The sequence below is a fragment of the Plasmodium inui genome (assembly GCF_000524495.1).
Source record: "Plasmodium inui San Antonio 1 unplaced genomic scaffold supercont1.6, whole genome shotgun sequence".
NCBI lineage: Eukaryota > Apicomplexa > Aconoidasida > Haemosporida > Plasmodiidae > Plasmodium > Plasmodium inui.
In genome coordinates, this window is record NW_008481840.1 from 1,016,231 (window position 1) to 1,039,354 (window position 23,124).

General features: G+C 44.8%; 8 protein-coding genes across 8 annotated transcripts; 3 read left to right on the forward strand and 5 right to left on the reverse strand.

Annotated features, from left to right (window-relative positions):
• Positions 1-262: 262 nt before the first annotated feature.
• C922_01988 (hypothetical protein) lies at positions 263-751 on the reverse strand (the record flags this gene model as incomplete). Its single annotated transcript, XM_008817587.1, has 1 exon — positions 263-751. One exon carries the CDS (start codon positions 749-751, stop codon positions 263-265), a length of 489 nt encoding a protein of 162 aa, XP_008815809.1.
• A 786-nt stretch (positions 752-1,537) lies between these two features.
• On the reverse strand, positions 1,538-3,404 carry C922_01989 (hypothetical protein; the record flags this gene model as incomplete). The annotated part of the gene is made up of 8 exons (XM_008817588.1): positions 1,538-1,666; positions 1,798-1,878; positions 2,045-2,174; positions 2,311-2,384; positions 2,522-2,601; positions 2,765-2,838; positions 3,015-3,087; positions 3,230-3,404. 8 exons carry the CDS (start codon positions 3,402-3,404, stop codon positions 1,538-1,540), a joined length of 816 nt encoding a protein of 271 aa, XP_008815810.1.
• A 646-nt stretch (positions 3,405-4,050) lies between these two features.
• Positions 4,051-6,056, reverse strand: C922_01990 (lysyl-tRNA synthetase, class II; the record flags this gene model as incomplete). The annotated part of the gene is made up of 2 exons (XM_008817589.1): positions 4,051-5,599; positions 5,848-6,056. 2 exons carry the CDS (start codon positions 6,054-6,056, stop codon positions 4,051-4,053), a joined length of 1,758 nt encoding a protein of 585 aa, XP_008815811.1.
• A 1,593-nt stretch (positions 6,057-7,649) lies between these two features.
• Positions 7,650-8,230, reverse strand: C922_01991 (small nuclear ribonucleoprotein E; the record flags this gene model as incomplete). Its single annotated transcript, XM_008817590.1, has 3 exons — positions 7,650-7,778; positions 7,937-8,026; positions 8,183-8,230. The coding sequence occupies 3 exons, from the start codon at positions 8,228-8,230 to the stop codon at positions 7,650-7,652; spliced, it is 267 nt and encodes an 88-aa protein (XP_008815812.1).
• Positions 8,231-9,207: 977 nt separating this feature from the next.
• C922_01992 (hypothetical protein) lies at positions 9,208-10,248 on the forward strand (the record flags this gene model as incomplete). The annotated part of the gene is made up of 1 exon (XM_008817591.1): positions 9,208-10,248. One exon carries the CDS (start codon positions 9,208-9,210, stop codon positions 10,246-10,248), a length of 1,041 nt encoding a protein of 346 aa, XP_008815813.1.
• Positions 10,249-11,050: 802 nt separating this feature from the next.
• C922_01993 (hypothetical protein) lies at positions 11,051-13,027 on the forward strand (the record flags this gene model as incomplete). The annotated part of the gene is made up of 1 exon (XM_008817592.1): positions 11,051-13,027. One exon carries the CDS (start codon positions 11,051-11,053, stop codon positions 13,025-13,027), a length of 1,977 nt encoding a protein of 658 aa, XP_008815814.1.
• Positions 13,028-13,949: 922 nt separating this feature from the next.
• Positions 13,950-17,501, reverse strand: C922_01994 (hypothetical protein; the record flags this gene model as incomplete). The annotated part of the gene is made up of 1 exon (XM_008817593.1): positions 13,950-17,501. The coding sequence occupies one exon, from the start codon at positions 17,499-17,501 to the stop codon at positions 13,950-13,952; it is 3,552 nt and encodes a 1,183-aa protein (XP_008815815.1).
• Positions 17,502-20,815: 3,314 nt separating this feature from the next.
• On the forward strand, positions 20,816-21,760 carry C922_01995 (hypothetical protein; the record flags this gene model as incomplete). Its single annotated transcript, XM_008817594.1, has 2 exons — positions 20,816-21,485; positions 21,660-21,760. 2 exons carry the CDS (start codon positions 20,816-20,818, stop codon positions 21,758-21,760), a joined length of 771 nt encoding a protein of 256 aa, XP_008815816.1.
• Positions 21,761-23,124: the final 1,364 nt, after the last annotated feature.

Here is a 23,124-nt window from a genome sequence, read left to right on the forward strand (position 1 = left end):
AAAAAAAAAAAAAAAAAGCTAAACAGCTAGACAGCTAAACAGATTTCAAAAAAAAAATATGAACAGCCAGATCGCTTTCCCAAACAAAATGCAAACAAGGTAATCTCTTCATTTGGAAAAACAAAATGTCTGAAAAAAACTGCGCAGGGAAGCCACCGCTTTTGAAGAATATAGCCAACAATTTTTTGCAGGAGAACGAATAGCCCTCTGCTACGAAAAGGTACAGGGTATGCAACGCCAGCTGGCCTGTGAGGTGCTCGATTTAAGTTTCCCCTTTTCCTATGTTGAGCGACTTGATGTTGTAGGGGTGTACGCCCAAAATGCCCAAATGCTTATTGAGCAGATACTTGGTTACTTCTGCGAATACTACGTTAATATCTTCGAAAAACATGCCCTCAATATTGACAACGACGATGTTATTTTCTACACTGATGGCTTCGAGTATACTGTGTTCCGTGAAGTAAAAAGATTTTTCTCTTTTGAAATTGTCTATGTCCGCTTTGACTTCTTGTAGTGAAGGAACGTAGTTGTATTTGTTTCGAAATATGTTTGAATTGGGGGAATTATTTCTGGACGGTTCGCTATTTTCATCTTCTTTTTTTTCGCGCAAACTGAATTTGTTACTACCTGCGGGGTGTTTTCTTTTGGCAGCGCAGAAAAAGTAGTTGCTGCCGTTTTGGAGGGCCTTCGAATTTGCGCTGTGGAGTAGGACAGGTGAATTTCGAGGGCTACTCGTGAGTGGTCTCTTCATGGAAAAGCATTTGCCCGCAAAACGGTGAAGAAAAAGTAAAAGCAGAAATTTCAATGTCATTATTGCTGTGTTGTGCGGGTTGTGCCTATTGTGCCGGTTGTGCCGATTGTGCCGATTGTGCGGGTTGTACCGTTTGTGGGATTACATTGGAGGGTGGGGGAAAAAAACAAAATTAGGCGAGCAATGCGTGAGGAACATCCGGAGCGTGACTTTTTTTTACCTTAGCGGGGTGTACGTTAAGGTGGTATCACTTTGACTGACTTTTGCTCTTCTCCTTGACCTTCCCTTGTTAGCTTTTCGAAATAGCGCCAAAATGGAGTACTCATTTGCTGGGAACTACTGCTTGTGGGAGTGCCCTTCCTCACATGAGCAGCGTCCCGTAGTTTTGCCTCCTCTCGCGCGCCAACGCTTCATAGAGAGGTCAACTTTGTTCGGCAGATGCTTTCTCAATACGTCGATAGGGTTTGGAACGATTGGCATTGTTTTCCTCCCCCTTAGCTATTAAGTAAACGCTACGGAGGTGGAACTCTCAAAAAAAAAATTAATCTCCCCACCAGGACGCTCTCCCTTACAGATCATATGCCAAAATGTAACGATGTGTGGGACTGTTAAATGTGAAGTTGCATGGCTTCCTTACCCCCTCTTGGGCCCACATCATTCGTTTTACCTCTCTGGCGGGATGACTAGGTTAACATCACCTCTATTTTGCACACAGTTAAAATTGCGGAAAAAAAAAAAAAAAAAGTAGCAGAGACATTTTGCCGTCCCCTTTCTGAAATAACCCTTTTATATTTTATATAAGCTTTTGATACATCCAGTTTTTTTGCGGTCTTGTGCACTGCTGCTTTTTTTTTTCTCGGCTTTGTTTATGGTCCTTTTCAAATTGGAATTTTCCTTTTCCATCTTGTTGTATTTCTGCACAAGTGGGGATGTACATTACGGGGGAGGATGAATAGCATGTGTGAGAGGGAGATGTACCTATGGATGGATTGATCGATGCATGCATGTATGTATAATTCGCTTAGGAAGTCCCTTTTTTGGGTAACCTGCTGGAGTATGTGGAGCTTGTTTTTTAAATTTTTCAAGGCGTGACTCCCAGTGTCATTTATTATGTCCCGCATGGCCTCCTAAAAGGGGACGTTGTTTGGACAGCTTGCTGGATCGATAGGGCAGGCGTAGGTGTACACACCTCCGAGAGACGCTCAAACGGTCACAAAATGTAACGACCCGCTCAGATGACAAAGAGGCAGAACAAAAAAAAGGAAAAGTCATAGAAGGGACTAACTATTGTACCTTATTTTTCCTATTGATTTCATCTTTTTCTTTAATCAAGTCTTTTATCTTCAGCTCGTACTCCAGCTTCTCCGTTTCGTGTTCTTTTTTAATTTCTTTTAATAGTGAGGAGAGTTTGTTTATCTCCTCGCTGTAGTTTGCAGGTAGCGTGGGGAAAGGAAGAGCAAGTGAATTATTTCTTAGTGTACTGTGCACATGTAATTGCAAATGTTATTTCTCTGCGACACCATCTGAATCTTTAAGATATGCAAGACTCTTCTTCTTACTCCTTTGATACGATGTCCAAGTCAAGCTCTACTATTTGACTCTCTAGTTGGAGCAATTTATTTTTGTTCTCTCTCTGCATGGAAAAGAAATGCATATGTAGCTGTAAGCCCAGAAGAGGGGAAGACATTTTGTGTAAACCATTTTATATTTTTCATTTGTGTAGCATCTTGTTAAACGTTTTTATGTTGTCATTTTTTTTTTTTTTTTGACCAGCTTGCTATCGTATTCTTCCACTTCTCTCTGTTTCATCATCTCCAGCGCTTTTGTTCTCTCCTCCATGAGCAGCTTGTCTGAACGGGGATGAATCGGCAGCGCAATTGGAATTGATCCAGTGTGTGGAGAGGATGTAGCGGGGGTATGGTTGGAATGACGCTAATACGTAGTCGAATGCCTTTGGGGCACACCTCTCCCCTATGCAGGGATGTGCTATTGGTGTCGCCTCCTCGCGCATACCCTGCTCCTTTTCCCTCCGCAGAGATTCGATTTTTTCTTTAAAATCATCGTTCTGCCTTTTCACGAAGTCGTAGCTGTTTTGGTTTCAGTCCGGGGAGGAATTTGTGTAGGAGAGGGGGAAGAAATGTACCTATAGCTGCTTCGCATGCTTGGTGTACACACAGGAATGTAAAAACAGACGCTTCTTTTCTCACAACTTTGAGCGATCAGAAAAATTAGGAAAGGTGGAGAAACAGTCCTTGGGACGGACCTTTCCGCGTAACTGTGCTTTTTTATTAGCTTATCTGTGTGCTCCCCTATAGCAATTGACATTTCGAAATTCTCTGGAAAGGTTAGCAAAAATGATGAGCAAGCTATTTCGAGAAAGCGAAGAATGTGCACACATTTTTGCCTAAACGGGTCATGTGATTTGTTCGGTTTTTTTTTTTTTTTTTTTTTTTTCCTCTTAAAAAAAAGTTGTTGTACTTTTTTTTTCCTGTTCGTACTGCTGCTTCATTTCGTCAAGACTCCTGAGCGCCTCAGTGAGTCTCAGCTCGTTTTGTTTTTTCCGGTTGAGGAGATGTTCGTAGGATTTTTCTAAGTCTTCGAAGTTTTTCAGGAAGTGCACCACGTCGCAGGAGGTCGCGTCCTTGTCCGTCATTGGGGAGAGGGGGCGTTAGAAGGCGGCGTTAAAACGCGGCGGTAAGACACAGCGGTAAGACACAGCGCTAGGTATCAAATGGTAGTTACGGTTAACCGTTTGACCCCGTTGAGTTGAAAGGTGGACAGAGCAGCTACGTGCGTAACAGCCTTTGCCGGAAAGGCGCGAGCGCTGGAATGGCAAATATCAGTGCTCTGGGGGGACGGCAGAAAATGGGCAAGGAACAAATGAGGTAAGTCCTACAGCTGCGGTTCACATAACGGTTCCAGCGGCACTCCGCCAGGTAAAGAAATACAAACGAGGCGCCCAGCAGTTCTTCGCTTTGTACATACAACCATAGTATTATAATTACAAGTTCGTCCTTTTTGAAGAGTTTAACTTCTGGACGTCGGGGCGAAATATGCGCGCGGGGCAGCAGCGCCGCACGGAGAATGGTACGTACTGTGTGGCAGATGGTATACGTGCATTTGAGCTAGGGGGTGGTTACAAATTGGGGGGTGATGAGTGAGAAGCGTAGACAAACGTGCCAATGTGTACGTACAGAATGCGCAGGGAGGTGATTGGAAAAAAAAAAAAAAAAAAAAAAAGCAACGCGAAGAGGGGAAGGAAAATAATGTCCACGAGAGGACGTCGCGCGAAGGCCAAATTAACTCGCGGGGCGCATGGTTGGGAAGAGGATCACATCCTTGATACAATTCTTATTCGTTAGGAACATAGTGATTCGGTCGATACCCAGGCCAAGGCCACCGGTGGGGGGAAGTCCATATTCCAGGGAAGTACAAAATGCAGCATCAAACTGAAAGGCCTCTGCATCTCCCTTTTCCCTATCCTTTAGTTGCGCTGAAAAGCATTCCCTCTGTATAAAAGGGTCATTCAATTCGGTGTAGGCATTTAGGACTTCCTTCCCACAGATAAACATTTCGAGCCGTTCAGTTAATCCCGGTTTGGATCTATGATATTTGGCTAAGGGACTCATAATTTGTGGGTGCTCAATAATGAAAAATGGTCTATCAGGATATTTATTTTCTATAAAATGGGAAGCTAGCTGATCCAGCAGTTTTGCAGCAGTTGGAGGGTTTGGCATTTCGATTTTGTTTTCTTTAATCAAGTGAATCATTTTGTTTATCGTTTCTGGAGAATCAAATGGTTGTTCTAATTTTGTGTTAGTTAATTTTTCTAACTCTTCGACGATGGAAACTTTAGGATATGGAGGGGTGAAATCTATTTCTACGGGATCTTTGTCTGGCCCATCTTTATTATACAAAATTTTGTATGTCCCAAATAAGTGCATAACTAGAGTGGAGAAAAAATCTTCAGACCATTTTATGAGATCGTAAAAATCTGCATAAGCCCAGTAGAATTCACATGAGGTAAATTCAGGGTTATGGGTATTATCGATGCCTTCATTTCGGAATACCTTTCCTATTTCGTACACCTTGTCTATGCCTCCTACGATTAGCATTTTTAGAGGTAACTCTGTGGCGATGCGGAGGAACAGATCCAAGTTTAAGTCATTATGGTGGGTAATAAATGGCTTGGCATTTGCACCTCCTGCTACTAAATTCATGGTTGGAGTTTCTACTTCTATGAATCCTCTATCGTTGAGAAAATTTCTAAGATAGTTAATAATCCTTGTTCTGGTAATGAAGGTACTTCTGGTGGATTCGTTTATCATTAAATCTAGATACCTCTGTCGGCACCTAATTTCTATGTCCTTTAATCCATACTTCATTGGCAGCATGTGGAGACAGGCAGAGAGGATTATGGTTTCTTTTGGGAATATACTTAACTCTCCCTTTTTGCTTTTTCCCGGGAATCCCACGATTCCTACGATATCTCCTCGCCTTATCTTGTCGTACGATTCTGCGAAATTTGACTTGGTATGGTCATGGAATGCAAAGTTGGCTAGCACTTGTATTTTGGCTCCATCGCCAACCAAGTCGAAAAAGCGCAGCTTCTGTCCTGAGGCGGACACCCTCATTATTCTTCCTGTCACATTTAGAGGGGTATCTTCCAGGTGTTCTCCGCTCGCCAGGTGTTGGTACTTTTCCACAAATTCTGGCAGGGTTATCGTCCTCTCAAATTTGTGTGGGTAGGGGTTGATTCCCTTGGCCTTCTGCTCCAGGATGAACTTGGACCTGTTCTCGTAGTACAGCCGTGGGTCGACCTCCGCCTCCTCTTCCTTTTTCTTGTCCCTGTGGTGCGGCGGTGAAGTAGTGAAGCGGTAACGGGGCGGAGCGGTAACGGGGCAACATGGCAACATGGCAAACCGCAACGCGGCAGGGATGTGTCCGCTTGGGGATGCTCTTTTTGGCGCTCTACTCTATGCACGCGCATATGCCACCTATCACCCACACATACGGCGAAGGCACAAAAGGGGTAAGGCGTAGGGGAGGGGGTGGCCCCCCCCAATCGCATCTCCCTCGAAGTGTGGTTAGCTTACTTGGCCTGCTGGTTGCTGGCGACTTTCCTTTCGCCCTCCATCACATGCTCCTTTTTCTCGCTCATTTTGGTGAAGGACTGTTTACAGTTAACTGGGCAAATGATATTTTTATTCTTGTTCAGAATTGCTGATGAGCAGGAATGTTGTTTGTAAAAGTGGCTGCCGAAATTTTTAGGGTATCTCAGGATGGGGAGTAGATCGCTGAACATGTGTGAAGATGTAAAGATATGCTTCGTTGAATTTGTGATTGTGCTCGAGCGGGTTTCTTCTACCCAGGGGGAGCATGTCGCTATGGTTTTTACTTTGGCGCTTTTGAACGAACGACATTTTAATTTCTGCCGCGAGTTCTATTTTGCCGATATAAACTTGGTGCAATTTTCCCCTTTTTTTTTTTTTTTCTGTTTAGCTTTGTTTAGTGGATTCAGTAGCACTTTTCTTTTGCATGCGTTAATTAATGGTCTCAGTGTAGGCTCCGCTTTTCCCTGGCCCCGTTCGCCGCCCCGCGGTTGAGGTTTTTTCATTGCCAGGTGGGGATCACCAGATGGGTATCAACTAATTGGTGATTGGTAAAATTTTTCTCTCTTTTTTTTTTTTTTTTTTTAGACAGGGTCTCACTCTGTCATCCAGACTGGAGTGCAGTGGCGTGATCTCGGCTCACTGCAAGGTGATTTTTTACTTTTTGGCAAAACAGCTAAATGTGCCATATTTTGCTTGGAGGTACTTACAGTGGGAAGGAGAAAAGGATGGGCTCCTCCACTCCCCCTGCGTGATGGTAGCTTCTATCGTGGGCAGAACATAATGCACAACTGGAGGGAACCAAACGGTATGCGCATGCATACGTGGAAGTTCTATGCATGTATAGTATTTACATTTTTGACCATGAGGGATAAAAAGAAAAAAAATGAAAATGACCTCAATTTATTCTGCTGACATGTTGCTGTAGTGAAATGTCTTCTTACGAAAGACACGTTGCAGAGCTGTGGTGAATTCCCCCATCCCTTTTTATCATCCCCTTTTGATTGGTTAAAAAATGGTCGCCATCATATTCGCCCCAAAAAGAAGCACCCAGGGATGGAGGAAGCACATACGTATGTACGGATAGATGGTCGCACTTACCAAACGAATCTCCACTGACACGAAAGGCACCAACTGGCGTCTCTTCTCCAGTTGGACCTGAAGCTAATGCCTTTTAATTACCCGCAGCAGTGTTAAGCAAATGGGGAAATACGAAATTCGTCAGAGAGGGGTTGTTTTGGTGGAGCTTTACAATGAAGCGTTTTAATGACACAATGTTATGTGGTGATGTGATTATACATTGGTCAGATTTTAATCATTCAAAAAAGGGGGGAAAAATAATAATAAAATAAAAATAAAAGAGACGTAAAAATGGGGGTGTTTTTTTTTTAAATCAAATGCGACAAACGGAAGGGGCGAATGCTTTATTCGCACCACAAATATTCGTACCCATATAAAGCCCCCCTTGGGGAGCAGAGTCGTAAAGGACTAGTTAACAAATCCTTCAAAAGGTTTGGTCACAAGGTGAGGCTGGAATGTGGAATCGCTGGAGAGTGAAAAATTCGAACCACCTACTCTTCTTCCACCTTTTTCCTATAAAAGAGGAAATACAGAAAGAAAAAAAAAAAAAAATTAAATTCAGGAGGGGTCAAATAGGTAATATTTTAATCATAAGGACAAAAAAAAAGGGCATGTGTAAAGGGGGGAAACTGTCACAGCAACAGGCGTTCCAAATAGACACTTCGAACATATGCAATAAACATTGTTCCCATTTCTCGCTCTATTTCTTACGCTTCCATTATTAGCGTGATAGTGTCCCCCTTGAGAAGAATCTTGCCCAAGTCCTTTCTCGTGTTCTTCTTAACTGAAACTTCTGCTGACTCGTCTAGCACCATGTTCATGTATTCATCGAAGCCCTGTAAAGTGGTGAAGCGCGGACGGTAGGAAGTGTGTCTGAGTGCGACGAACGTGTGACGAAGGTGTGCATATAGGTACATAAACGTTACGTCCATATGAGCATTCACGTACGTATGGCCATCCGCTCCTGGTGTCGCGGCGCAAACGCCTTAATTACCAGAATTTTTCCCTCAATGCGGGTGTCTGGTTTATCATAGAGCCAAATTTGGACCACCGTTTTGTTCGTGAAAAATCTGAAAATTTGGTTCTGCGAAAGGGGGTACAGGGAGATAAAAGGAGGAGCACAAGGGGGAACAAATGGAGTGGTACGGATGACACGTAACAGCAGTGCTCTTTGCGACACCGCTTTGTGCGACCGCTGGGCTTTTTCTTTTCCTTTCCTTTTTTTTTTTTCTTTTTTTACTATAGGCTGGGTCATAATTTTTTGCAACTTCTTATTCGTCACCGCCATTTTGTTCCACAGAGATTTTGTATCGTTAGGGGGTGGGGGTTCTTCCGAAATGAGAAAAAAATGAACAATGCGCAAGGAGGTAGGGACAACCTCTTCCTAGCCAGTGATGCCTATCCGTGGGGAAAGGCCTTATTCCTGTATCTACACACCTATGGGCTTACCTCATGCACTTGCGCGATGACACAGCGTTTTTTCCCAGTAGGGAAAAGTCTGGGACGGCAAGGAAGGCTGCAAGTAGTTGTTCCTATGTAAAAAATTCTGCTTGCGTATTTTTCTGCGTTATTTTCTGTGTACTTTTTGCGTATTTTTCTGCGTTATTTTCTGTGTACTTTTTGCGTATTTTTGGGGTATTTTTCTGCGTTTGTCGTGGGGTCTATCGAGTGGGAAATGAGCAAAGTGGGAATGGAATCCTTTGCAACTTTGGAATTCTGCGCTGAGGAATTTTATCTGCCTTTTGCGCGGTCAGCTGGTTGGCGATTACGTAGTTGAGAAAATTCGAAGCAGGTAAGTAGCGGGAAACCACATAATTGCGTGATGGAAAAGTTGAAGAATCGCGCCAGTGCTAAGTGGGTCAGGACGTGATTACGCGGTTTGCCGCACAACTGCGTTGGCGTTTCTTCTCTCGCGCGGCCTTCTCGACACTGTCATTTGGGGCGCCCTATTATCCTTACACGTCTCCCCAGAAAAAAAAAAAAAAGCAGAAAGAAAAAAAAAGCAAAAAGAAGAAAAAAGAAACTATCTTTTTAAAAATTGCCAACAATTGCGAACCTGCCAATTTTCCCAGAATGCAAGCGGAATGAACCCTCCAAAAGGTGGTGGCAAAGGAAAAAAGCTAGGAAGCGAAGAAACGCACAAACGAACGGCGCCCCAGTAACGGCATATTTATGGCCGTACCATGCTGCCCCCCAAAAAAAAAAAGAAGTTAACAATTTGAAGCTCCTCTAAAGGCATACTCTCTACTCAATTGAGGAGCAGAAATGAAGAAGGGGGAGCAGAGCATACCGGGGAAAAAAGCCCAAGGGGGAAAAGACGAAAATGATTTGCAGAGGTATATGGACGAACTGTGGGGGTTCGCCCCCAATTCCGGCAATGAAAAGGAGGATATCGGAGGGGAGCAGATTGGAACACGTGATAAGGGGGTGGTGAATCCTTCGGAGGAATCGGAAGGTGAGGCGAATCATGAATGGGGAGGAAAAAGGGTGAGACACTTCCACCCTCGAATGCTGCCTCATCAGATGAATCATCAGGACGCTTGTGTTGGTAGGGGTGCCAATCCCATCTGTGAAAGTCCCAATGGTGGAACCTCCAGTGGAAATTATAGCGATGGGGAAGGCACCCAAACGACGGGGAACGAAAACGTAGGGAAGAAAGGAAAAGCGAAAAAGAGAAGAAATCACCCAAATGGAGACCTAACTACCCAAAATGAGAAGGACAACTTTTACCCCAGGAATGATAAACAGAAGAAAGAAGAGGAGGATAGACAGAAAGCTTCAAAGGGGACAAATCATAGAGAGGACGAAGAAGAGGCTCCCAAACGGAGAAACCCCCTTGCGAAAGAGACAGAGGCAAATGCAGTGAACAACGGGAAGCTCAATGGATGGGAAAATCCATCATATGAGGCAGCAAAAGAAAAAACCAAGAAGCACACCCCTGATCGTGACACCAGACAAAATAGAAAAAATATTTTTAAAGAAAAAATGGAAGCCAAAAAAGATTTCATGAATGTGGTTCACGAAATTAGAAAGTTGACTCTACCCCACTTGGATAAATTTCAAAAAAAAATTGTGGAAAATCATCAAGTAAAAATGCTAGGAGGTAAATTCGATAAGAGCCCCAAGGTTCATTATCCAGAGCTCATGTTTCGAAAGAAGTCCATGAAGAGGTACATTCAGCAGAGAAGAGAGCGAGAGAGAATTATGGGCGTGAAGACGCAGACGGGGAATTACATCGATATGCAGGACGTAAATCGAAGGAAAAAAAGGATGAAGAAGGAGAAGACTTCGTCCAAGTTGTTTTAATTAATGGGGTTTTAAGTGCGTGGCAGCAAGGTAAGTGGGATCCGTCCACCCATAGGCCCATTAATCCCACTCATGTTTACATTTTCCCACTTGTGACGCGTTATTCTTTACATCATAAGGATATAGGCATATTTTCTTTTTTTTTTTTTTTTTTTTTTTCCCTTTTTTTTGTACCACCTGACAATTTTTTGTTTTCTCCCCTCCCGATGTGAGAACATCCTCCGGGTAACTTTATTTTTTAATCAGAGTGATAAAAAAATGTAGAAAGGAGGGGCACCTCGTTGGGGAGGAAAAAAAAAGAAGGAGAAACAGGCATCACCAGGTTTCCCTCTTTTAAAGCCACATACGAACAATTTGCAAAGGCGACGTTGTCATTTTTCTTCTTTTTTTACCGCGTCCATGCGGCACACCTTCCTCTTCAACATGCACATTTGCGCGTACTTATGTAGGGTGCCACATCGCTCGCCGTTACCTCCCCGCATGGGTAACGTGAAGGGGGAAAATGAATAGAAGGCCAATGAACTCCCCCCTAAGAGGTGGAAAGGGAAGAAGAAGAAAAAAAAAAAACCCTACAGCACAGTAGAGTAGAGCTGAATTTTTTTATGTGCGGCAGGGAGTGTAGCAGGTTCGTCAAATTGGGGAGGAAGCATAGTGGGCGAAACGGCCATATAAGCGTCGCAAGTGGAGTGCCGCCGAACGTAGCAACGCAAAATGTAACACCGCAAAACGTAGCTCCGCAAAATGTAACACCGCAAAACGTAGCTCCGCAGAACGCAGCACCGCTCTACTGCCCCCGCCCCAGATGGAGCAGGGCGAACAATTCAGAAGACAGATTTCCCTGTGGGGAACGACGCACCAGGAGATCCTGATGAGCAGCTCTGTGTGCCTACTCGGGAGCAGCCTCACCATCATGGAAGTCGCAAAGGGGTTGATGCTGAGCGGCATAAGGAATATCACCATTGTAGACAATGCATGTGTAACCACAGAGGACGTAAAATATTACATTTTCTCCAAAGGGTATGAAATAATAAATGAGTATAGATGCAAAGTGGTCAAAGAAAATTTGATGAAAATGAATCAGATAGCAAATATTACATGCCTAGTGAAAGACCCACTAAAATACATGAACGAGGTGGATTCTAATGGGGACACATACGATGTGATTATCTGTGACTTGTCTGTAAAGAACAATTTGTCTGTTGAAAGAATGTGTAGAAGGAAATGCAGAATAATTATAACGTGCCATGCGGCTGGGTACTTAGGTTATGTACATGCTAGTGTGGGAGGGCACCTATATATGCAGACCTGTGGAAAAAAAAGCAGAGAAAAATCCGAGTGGGGGGTTTATACTCACTTGTCCCTGTCTCTGTATGATGAGCTGAAGGAATACGTACGTGGCGTGCATTACAGTGACCTTCGGGGGCGCGGGTGGAGGGACAAAATTGTGTTTTTGGCCAAGTGCTACCAGGACTTTCGCGCAAGGGGGGGCGGCAGTGGAGAAGGCGGCAGTGGAGAAGGCGGCAGTGGAGAAGGCGGCAGTGGAGAAGGCGGCAGTGGAGAAGGCGCAGGTGGAGAAGGCGGCAGCGAAAAACGCGGAAGCAGAAGACGCTGCAGCGGAAGCCATTGGGACAGTAGCAGCCATATATGCCGTCACAGCTACTGTGAGTGTGACAACCGAAACGATTGTGATCGCCCCTTTTTAACCTTCGTGACTGAAAAACTAAAGTTAAAAGGTGCCCCCCGCTTCCCCCCCCCGGACGGAACATCGTGCACGATGCTCAACCCAAGGAACGTCACTCACAGGATTAAGGAGGCCCTTCTTCGAAACCGAACGGACGGGTCCACGCACAACCACATATTTATATTCCTAGTCGTTTTAAAGAGCTTTATAAAATATCGAAAGGAGTTACCCCTCCTGCTGGAGATGAAAAATGAGCACCTTGATGATGGTGGGATCACCAATTGTCTGGAGAAAATTTTGCTAAACAGAAAAGTGAAGGACGAAAAACAAATCGAGAGACTTATCGAGAGGAAGAAACGAAAATATAGATTTAGGAAACCATTTTCTCTGTCCCACTTTGTGTATTTTTTCTGGAACTTTCTTTTCATTCGAAGGGTGGAGCATCGGAGTGGTACGTGGGGCAGCAGCGGGGGGGGTAGCAGCAAGGGGGGAAGCAGCAAGGAGGACAATATCAAGCGGGACGACAGCAAGCAGAGCAACTACCTCAGGGACAACTGCCTGGGGGAGCACTTCCTCGAATTTGCCTTTCTCTACGGTTTGGGATTGAAGCCCATTCGAGAAGGTTACCTGACCGTGTGCGGACGGGAAGGAACAACCCCCCTTCCATTTTACTCTCATTATTTAAAACAGAAGACGAGGGGAAGTTTCCTCCTGTGCGGCAGACACAAGAACCTCCTACATTTTGGTGAAAGAGCCCCGAATGGGGACATTAAAAAGGAATCAAATAAGCGTGTTGAGTTATACGCGCCACATGATGAGAGAGATACACACATGGATGGGTACGACGATGCGAAGGGGATGCATTTTTTACCCTCCTATGTAGATTCACACACAGACGTTTTCTTCAACACGGTGCGGAAAGTGGAGAACACATTCCACCGATTGGTCTGCGACATGGGGGGTGGTAGCGTGTGTGCGAAGATGGTCATTGCGGGTTTGGTTACGCAGGAGGGAGTTAAAATATGCTCTCTCTACATGGAGCCGCAGTCGAGTTATTTTTTCTTCACCGCGGGGAGGCGGCGCGGCGGTGTAGGATAGGGGCGGCCGCAGAGAGGGGCGATGCGAACATTGGTACGTCAGTGCATCGGTACGTCAGTGCATCGGTACGTCAGTGCATCGGTACGTCAGTGCATCGGTACATCGCTACATTCGTACGTCATCACATCAGCACATTCGTGCTTGGGGCCTGACACGCTTCCCTGCATATTTGATTTCTCCCCATTCTACAAAAAAAATCTTTTGACAAATTGAAAGAGACAAGTTTTTTGGGGGGGGTGACGAAGGCACACAAAAAAGGGGACGTGGGATCCACCAGCGCGCAGGAAGATACAGGCATATAAAGACAGATACAGCAGATAAAGACAGATATAGACATATAAAGACAGATACAGGAAGATAAAGACAGATATAGACATATAAAGACAGATACAGGAAGATAAAGATAGATATAGGGACATAAAGACAGATACAGGAAGATAAAGACATATACGGGAAGACACGGCATACGCCGACGCGTGGCCGGAAACCATGAAGATACGAAAACAAAGACTACACGAACATACCAAACAATCGACGGGTTTAAAAAAAAAGGAACAATTTAAAACGAATTAGACGAATGAAAGCGATTTGCGGTAACTTCTTTTTTTTGATTCTCCGCCACGCGGTAGCTGCACAACAGAGGTTGATGATCTGATGGTTGGCTGCCGTAGTGCTGCGCCCTGTTAGGGGGTGGGAGCAAGGGGGTCGCAGGGAAGCGGACGAAATCAGCATAGGGGTCAAGTCAGCAAAGGAGTCGAAGTGACCAAACGGGTCGACGTGACCAAACGGGTCGACGTGACCAAACGGGTCGAAGTGACCAAACGGGTCGAAGTGACCAAAGCGGATCTAACTGGAACCCATTGAAGGATCTTTAACTCGAACTTGAACCTATGGTGGCCGCTGCACCGCGGTACTGCGATACCTATTGCGCGTCCACCTGCCGGAAGGAGGGCGGAATCCTAGTGCTCTCGTAGGCGGAGTTCCAGATCTCCCGGTCGTTCTGCACCGAGAAGTGGATACCCGGCTCGAAGTGAATACCAGAATAGAAGTAGATCAGAAAGTACACAGGGTAATCTGTGAAAATATCCTTAGGAAAAAAAAATTTGGTACTGTTATTAATAAAAGTAATTAATCCTATATTAAACATTTTCTGGAAACCTTCATAATCTGTCTCATCCCCCCAGTGGATGTGTCCTGTCCTTGTCCTCTCGTAGAAAAAGGCAGATGCCTTTTCCTCAATCGTCTTGGTCTGAATGACTTTATTGTCGCAAGTGAAGTGGTAATGATTGTTCTTGATGGACCAGTAAGATATGCAGTCTCCATTATGCTTAAAGAGTAGACTTCTGGTGAGTAATCCATCCTTTGGTCTTTTAATCTTTTTATTGAAGGTCGTGTCCGTGATAATAACGTAGAGATCTCGATTAGCATAATTCTCCTTTCGATTGACATTGTTCAATTTGTTCTTTATATTTACGTAATTAAAAAATGGAAGTATGGTACCTTGTGTTATTTGTTTCATAAAAACATGAGAGCCGATTACTTTAGATTTGAGATTTGCACCGATTAGCTCATGCATGTTTCTTCTTTTAACCTTCTTTAACTCATCATAGGTCATTTTATTCGCTGATAGGGACACTAGTTTGAAGAAAATGAGCTCGTAGATTCGGTACCCCCCCTGATGCACTTCTTCCAGGATGTCATCATAATCGGTCATCTCATTGTTAGCATTTGGGTCGGATAGCGCGTTATGACCATATTGTTCGTCATTGTCTTTGTCCTTTTGGCTACCCAATTGGATACCCATTTGGCTATCCATTTGACTGTCTATTTGACTGTCTATTTGACTGTCCATTTCGCTGTCCTTTTGGCTTCCCATCTGACTCTCCTCTGTCGCGTTGGTGGATTCTCCCGATTCTGTTATAGCTTCATCATGAAAGCGATTTTTTTTTTCTTTTTCAATTAACGTCAATCGCATGACAGACCTTTTAGGTTGACTTTCAGACGTGGTTGCTAAAATCCCTTGGCTGGAAAAATGCCTTTTGGGCTTCACAATATCGATGGATTCCCTTTTTTCGCTGTTTTCACTGTCTGATGGGTATGGCTCGACTACACGTTGGTATTCATCCTTCATAGATGCCGCTGATTCTGTATTGGGTATTTCCATGTTTCTTCTGTTGTCTTTATATTTGTGCGTACTGGCATCTACAGGGATCGGCAGCGGCGTTTTAGTGACTCTGGATGCATGGGAGAGGGATGGGCTCCTCATTCCGGGGGGAATTTTCACCCTTCCGCTGTCACCACTGCTGGTATTGTCTCTTTTGAACGAGAGAGTAATGGTTCTGTGCTTCACCGTGGTGTTCTTAGCTGGGGAGTCCTTCGCGGCGTAGGTCACTCCCCGGTATGTGTTCTTTGTGAATTTTTTTCCCTCACCTCCCTCTTCCACCTTCAGCAATTTCACCACTTTGTCTTCATCTCCGAGCATCGCGTTGGCAGACTCAGACCAGCCTATCCCAGCGGCGTCAGCGCGACTGTTGGTGGATTCATGCCACCGATGGGCGATCGAATTTAAGGAGCGCTCGCTGGCATGAGGACTTAGGGGAGGTGCACTTTTTTCCTGCACGTCGCCTCTACTCAGGTTGCCACTTGCGAGGTTGCCACTTGCGAGGTTGCCACTGCTGCCAGTTAGGCCGAATGTGGACCTACCGCCAGAGCTTCTGAAATTGCCGCTGTCAGTCATGCTGCTAGTGCTTCCCCTGCGTCTGACGGCTGGTCTGTGGTCACTCTTTCTCCCCTGGCCCACATCCCTTCTGCTTCTGTCACTGTTGTGGTTGCCTCCCGGGACGTCGCCATCGCCATCGTCATAGCCTCCGTCTCCTTCTCGGCCTCTGATGGGCCCTCCGCCCCGTTTGTCTAAGCTCAACCCGGTTCCACTTCGGCCTCTGCTTCCGCTTCCGGTTCCGCCTGCGCTTCCGCCTCCACTTCCATCCGCGTTTCCACTTCCATCCGTATTTCCACTTCGGCCGTCGCTCCCACCATCCGCAGTGCCGCCGGCCTCTTCCCCCTCTGTGTTTCCCTTCTTGCACGTGTTCGAGCTACAGTCCGCATCCTCGTCCTCCTGGGTGCCGTCGAGCAGAGGCCGTCCACGAGAAAAGAGGTACTTATTCATATAGTTCGAAATGAGCGTCATAACGGACTTTTTTTTCTCACTACTTTTATTTCCCTGCATAACTTTATAGAGGTAATTCTTCTTCAAATAATAATTCGTAAACTCGAGATTGATGAGGAGGTCAAATTGTCCATTTATGAAATGCTCGTCTATTTCGTCTTCTTCATTATATCCAGGAAAGAATTTGATAAAATAAAATGTGCTTAGATATCTCAAATCAGTAACATTAAATTTGGGATCGCCAGTCTGCTTAACATTTCGTACATACCAAGGGATGAAGGAGCTCTCCGGGACGTTTACACTGGGGACGACGTTACTAGTTCTTACTCCATTTTTGTCTAATAGATATTGTAATGAGAGGAAGAGGCAATCGCCGGACCCACATGTTTCGACATGACATAAGGTCTCATTATGGGTATAGAAGTATTCTACCCAATTTTCCGATGCGACTTGGAAATTATGTTTAGTACATAAATTTCGAAAGTGACTAACCGGTAAGGGTTTCTTTTTCGTCATTTTCATGACTAGGCTATTTGTCTTTATTGGGTTTAATATACTTTTTAGCAAGCGTACTTTTTCCTTCTCCTGTCCTTCATTTATTACTGTCTCGTATATTTCTTGTTCTTCCATTTCGGATAGATAATTGGTAATTTTGAAGTGGACTTGATTCTTTTGTGGGTCAACTTTCATGATGAGGACGATCGGGTTTGTTGTATCCTCCAGATTCATAGAAGTATGTATCGTAATACATTTTCGTAGTGTTATAAATTGAATTAGTTTCTCAAAATAGAATGCATTTTTTTCTATTTCGTTAGTTATTACATCTTCTAATAGGTGAAGTAATCTCTCATCGGATAGATAGTCTTCTTCTGAGAGATAGTTTTTTTCTTTTTCTTCTTTTACCCTTTTGGTCAGGTCGGAAAAATTCTCTTTTATGAATTTAAAAAGGAGAAGGATTTTTTCATACACCTCATTTTTAAAATTTTCATAAAAAAGGGTCCTAACATTATCTATACCTACCTCTTTGAGGATTTCACTTTTTTCGTCCGATTTGAAACAGAGCATTAGAAGATTCTGCAATGGCATAAGATTTTCAAAGTATTCTTCACTGAGGTACATCCTTTCGTCTTGCAGATTGAACACGACGGTTGAGATCTTCACTTGGTCGTCATTTTTACGCTTACCAAAGAAGCTGTCTTCTTTGTTTATCGTTAGGGCCACTAGCGCGTTGCACAGGTAGATCGTCAATAACGTCGCCAGCAGCAACGCGCGCATCCACGACGGCGCCCCTCCCCGTTTCCTCGCCATCTCGGTGGGGGCAGTTAAGCGGAAGGGAAGCGACGAATAGGCGGCAATTAAGCGGCAGTTATGGGGCAGTTATGGGGCAGTTATGGGGCAGTTATGGGACAATTACTCGGTTGGCGTAGTTGCAATTATCGAGTGGTTGTTCCTACTCCGTGGACCTCTTTTCGCTGCTCCCGTTGTGCCCATCTGTCGCGTTTGCCTTTTTGTGCTTCCACTTCACGTCTTGTCCTTCTCGGCGCCCCTCGCTGTCCTCTACTGCCTGCGCGCGCGGCACGAACACGGGGAGAGGCGCACCGAGGGGGGAGACACGCGCATGTGCACAGATGCAAATGGGTACCTCCAGATGTATGATCCAGCTGTGCACATGCATACAGGCGCGCCCCTCCCGGTCAGCGTCCCATTTTCGGCTTCTAATCGCGCGCTGGGGCGTTCGCCGGTTGCAGGGAATGGGGGCTAATTCAAAGCGAAAGGAAAGAAAAATAACTCGAACGGGAAAAAAACAAAAAAAAAGGGGTGGAGCTTAGCGCGGGTGCATGTATGTGCAAATGCATAAAGGCGTCCGTTCATTCATATGAACAATGTTTTATAATGTGTACAATAATATGTACTGCCGCATGCCACTTGAGAAAAAAAAAAAAAAAATACAATGGCTTGACAATAGCTGGGTGGTAAAAGGCATGTGTCCACCTAACCGTTAACCTCCGCATACAACTTTAACGCTAAATTGAAACGCACGCGCAGGCGGGGATGCAAAAAAGGGAAGATTGTACGGCCAAGTCTATGCTGCTGTGCTGGGACCATTAATGAGGGTCACAGGCCAAGCGGGGGGAGATACAAACAATATGGTCAGCAGTGTTGGTTGATTTCGCAATTGCTGCTTCGACATTTTTGCACCTGTGCACTTTTGCGTTTTCGCCTTTTTCCTATTCCCCCATTTGGTATTCCCCCTTTTTGCATCCCGCCATTTTGCACTTCCCCCTTGAGGAGAAAAAATTCGCTTTCGGCGCGCACTGAGTGGATGGCGAAACTGGGACAATGCTTCGGCAATGCTGTTGTGGTCATTCCAGGCGTCAAATGGCCGCGCCCCATTTGGTGACGCAAAGAATGGGATGCAGTTTTGAAAAAGTGCATGTGCATATGAGGAGGGGCGCGTACCCTCGGGACAGCCATGCAGAAGACGTATGCGCTTTTAAACCCCTCCATTCTTTGGGGAAAGAAAAAAAAAAAACAAAAAAAAAGAACAAAAGGACAAAAGAACAGAAGAACAAGAGAACACTGCGGAACGGCATAGCCATTTTGGAATGAAATCCGCGCCAATTTTAACAACGTAAGAGACGCATAGATTGTGCTACTTTCGCTAATTTACGAAAAAGTTGGACAAACGGAATGTCTGCATACGCAATGCGGTTAAAAAAGGTGTGATGCATAATTATTTTATTGTTTTTTTTTTTTTCCCATTTGACTGCGCCGAATGAAAAAATTAACGTCATTTTGACACACGAATGAAGTAATCACTGGGCGGGGAAGTGAAAGAGAGAGGGCTGCAAAGAGATACTTGGGCAGTGTTACCCACGTTTGGTCATCCCTTCGATCTACTTCTTAAAACGCGCAGGAGTCATTTTGTCCTGTTAATGCGGAGACGCGGAAATGCGGAGGGGGTTGCGAGAGTAGCTAAACGGGTATGCTGCACATTCTTAGCCTTTTTTTTTCTCTTGCGTTCCGAACGAGGTGTATTTTTTTTTAAAAAGAATAAAATGTGAAGGAGATAATTTTATTTTTTTTGTGGAGAGGAAGCACACCTGTGTAGGTATGCCGGTTGCATTCTCCCCATTAGTGAATGGCGCAAAATTGGCAACAGAAGAGGTGCAAGCTGCAGCTTACCCTTTTGGGCGTCCACCATTTGAGGGTGTTTCCTACCCCGAAAGGGAACTTCTCTATGCTCCATAAGGCGTTAACAATCGAGTGTTCTTCCTTTTTTTTTTTTTTTTTTTTTTTTTTTTTTTTTTTTTTTTTATCCCTCTTTGCGGCGTTGAGGTGTTCGTTCTCAACCCGCTTTGCATTTATGTACACACCCTGGAGGAGCAGCCTCAGTCGGAAATCCCTCCCCTTGATTACTCCAGGACTGCACACGGACATGCATGAATACTACACACGTTGAGGTTCGTCCTCCCCCTGTCCAGCGGCTGATGTATTGTTATGCCGCTTCGACTATTGGGTGATATGGTTGCTGTCCCCTGAGGGATGAAAGGGACGCAGGTGTGGACATTACTGCCCGTTCGTCATTTGAATATTGGCGGGGGGTGCCATTCGCCGAATCTACCATTCTGCCAATCTGCCAGTTCGGTGGAACGTGCTGCTAGGTGGGCTTTCTACGAAGGGGAGAAGAAAGGGGATATTTTCTTTTCTGTTAGGCATTTTTCGTAATATATTTCCCTTTTTTATTTTCCCCCTTTTTTTTACGCAATTGTGTCATCTCAAAGGGAATTTTTTTTTTTTTTTGCAAAAATGCAACAGAATTTTTCACACATGAAAAAATAAAAGATGCTCGTGCTGTCTACGCCACTCAGTGGAGGCAGTTTTACTCCTATTTCTGTTCCCAATGGTAGGAATGTTTATTTTGGGGGTGCGGCAAGCCCCGCTCCTTATCGCTTCCATGCTCTTTGATTGCGTTGTGCTCGAGGGTGACCTACAGACTGGGTCTGCTGTCTTCCGTTTTCGCGTCGTTCACGTGAACATGTGTGCGGATATGCATACAGACGTGTGTACCCAGGGGTGAACATGCTTTTTCTTTTTTTTTTTTTTTTTTTTTCCATTGCTAGGAGACGCTAATTCTACAGCGAAAGCATGTGTGGGGGCAAGGCCCAATTGGAAGCCCTCCAAGTGCAGTTTTTTTTTTTTTTTAAGCCCATTTTTGCCATTCCGCCTTGTCCGCTTTATGTGCATGGAAGTGCTCAGCGAGTTTGTGGGGGGGGGTACCCTGCTGAGTGTGCGGCGTGCTACTCGCTGAGAAGTAGGGCGAGGGGGGGTTAGCAGGACAAGGAAAGATGCAGTGAAGTGATGAAGCAACGAAGAGACAAAATGACAAACCGCCAAACGATCGGTATGGAAATTTCACCGTCAACCCAAACCCCTCGCTCTGCGTTTCCCCTGTCTTGAGCCATTTTTTCTGAGCCAAACGAAGGACGCCCACTTTCGTGAATGACGACAGCCTCAGTAGAGCGGAACAACTCAATTCGCGTATCCATCATTTGTCAAGTGGAAAAAAAGGGGGCGCGATAAACTGTATCTTTCGCTGCTCTAACGGATAAACCACCAAAATGAAAACCCTGCACCTGTTGCTGATACTGCTGCCGCTGCTGCTATGGCTCTCCCTTTGTGTGGAAGGTATCAGGAAAAGCGCGAACAGAAAAAAGGAAAGCAGTTTAATAAAAACAGCTCAGAAAAAGCTTTGTCGATTTAAACGCCGATATGAAAAATCATTCAAATTGAAGGAAGACGAGGTGCTGGGTAGGTACGAACTGAAAGCTTACTTCTTCTTTGATGAATCCTTCGAAAAAAGATTCAAATGGAATTTGTATTACAAATTCTGCAAAAGCAGTAGAAGTGGCATCTGCGATTATGTTAAGTTACGAAGGAGATTCGAAAAATGGTACGGGGACAAATCCTTTTCGATCAAAAAATACATGTCTCAAGTGACCTTAGTTTATAATCAGTTCTATAGTAAGTACTCTATACTGCAGTTCGACTTGACCTTAGATCCCCAGGGCGTTTTAAAAATTTCGAAAATACCTAACTTGTCCGATATATTAATGGAATCCTTGAATGAGATGATTACTCGACAGAAGCTGAAACCTCCATCGGACAGTCCCTCCTGGCGGCTATCCTTTAACTACGTTACCGGGATGAAGAAGCTCGTTGCGAAGATCCCTGCGCAGGTCCCAGGCATGAATTTTTACTTCTTCTTCGTCATCCCAGCTTATAAATACTGTACGTTTTGAGGGGTCACCAGGTGGTTTACGGGAATGTCTTTTTTTTTTTTGCCTCTACAAATGGCTGCTCAGTTGTGTTTGTTATATCCTCTACATGGCACTCTCCTGTGTTGTATGTTTATATCCCCGTGATACTTCACCAATCCGTTTTTACCCCCCCTACTTTTTGCAGACTACTCACGCTTGTTTACGGACATCGGAGACATCTTCTTCAAATACGAGTGGGGAATTCGAAAGTACAATGTTGGCTACTTCACCATGGAGGCTATGTAAGAGAGGAGGATTTTTTTTTATCTGATATGCACTGTGTTGTCTTCGCTGATGGAGGAGATCATCTGCGGAGGGGGGAGGAGGGAGAAGCTACTCCCCCCGCACTTTGCTACTCCCCCCGCATTTTGCTACCCTCCTGTGGAAAGCGACCTCCATCCAATGTTGTCCCGAGCAGATACCCATTTTTACCACCTTCTTTCCTTCGCGTCATTTGCGCCTTTGGCTTCACACAGAAAGTAGGAACAGTGTAAAGGGGAATTGTCCCATTTTGTAGAAGGATGCCAAAATATATGTCCCTTTAGAAATAACCCTCTTGAGGTGCACGCGATGGGAAGCCTCTTTTCTGGGGAGGCATCCTTTTCTTCTGAACAGACAGTTAAGTGAACCGTTGAGAAGAAAATAGGACAAGACTGAGCAAGAACGTGTTCGATTCGTGCTTCCAAATTGGAGAAGAGACAGGACCCTAACTTTTCGCAGAGCAACTTATCGTGCTTTTCTCTGGGGCTGCCCCAGTGCAGTGTAGTTGCGCACAGAAGTACACCTCCCCCCAGCCTCCTCCATTTGCCCAATCCCCAATTGGCCTTTTTTTTTTTCCCATCACTTTGTGTTAACTGTTTTTATTAGCTCACTGATTCTGTTCTCCTTTTATGCAGCTACTTCATTGCATTATGGGGTCGGGGGGGATGGTGGTATGTACTCCTCTCCACGCACACACAGGGATAATTCGATTGGGCATTTTTTCTCCACTGCGTACTTGTCACTTTTTACATGCTTACATTGTGTGCAGAATTTTCATGATCTGCAGAACTTACATGAATCGTACAATTTGGATTTAATATTTTGGCTTTTTTGCTTATTTCAAATGGCGTGAGTTTATCTGTGTGAATAAGCACAAGAGGGAGTGTCGCGCCTTGTCGCAGCGTCTTGCAGTGTGTGGCTTTTTTTATATTTTTTTTTTCAGCGGATAGCGCAATCTCCTCCGTCGTTTAACCCGTTTTATCTTTCCCTCTCATTTTGGTAGCACTGCGCTGAACCCGCTGCGCACTGCCCATTTAGCAACTCCCATTTGTCAATCCTTTCGCTTAATTAAACGTATTACTATACCCATTTTATGCGAATCGATTTCTACATGGAAAAATGCCCCTTAGCAAAGGTACGAGGTGATGACGTACAAGGAGAGGTGCAACGGCTGAAGCGCTCCATTCAATCAGCCGGAAATTTAATCTTTCCTCACCGTTCACATGAGAAGGGGAGTGGTAATGGAATGAAACTATTTGGACCACTTTGAAATGGGATCCTCCAACGTTTTGTTCAGAATGAGAAAAGCACGGAGGCTAGGGGGGGGACTTTTTTTTTTTTTTTTTTTT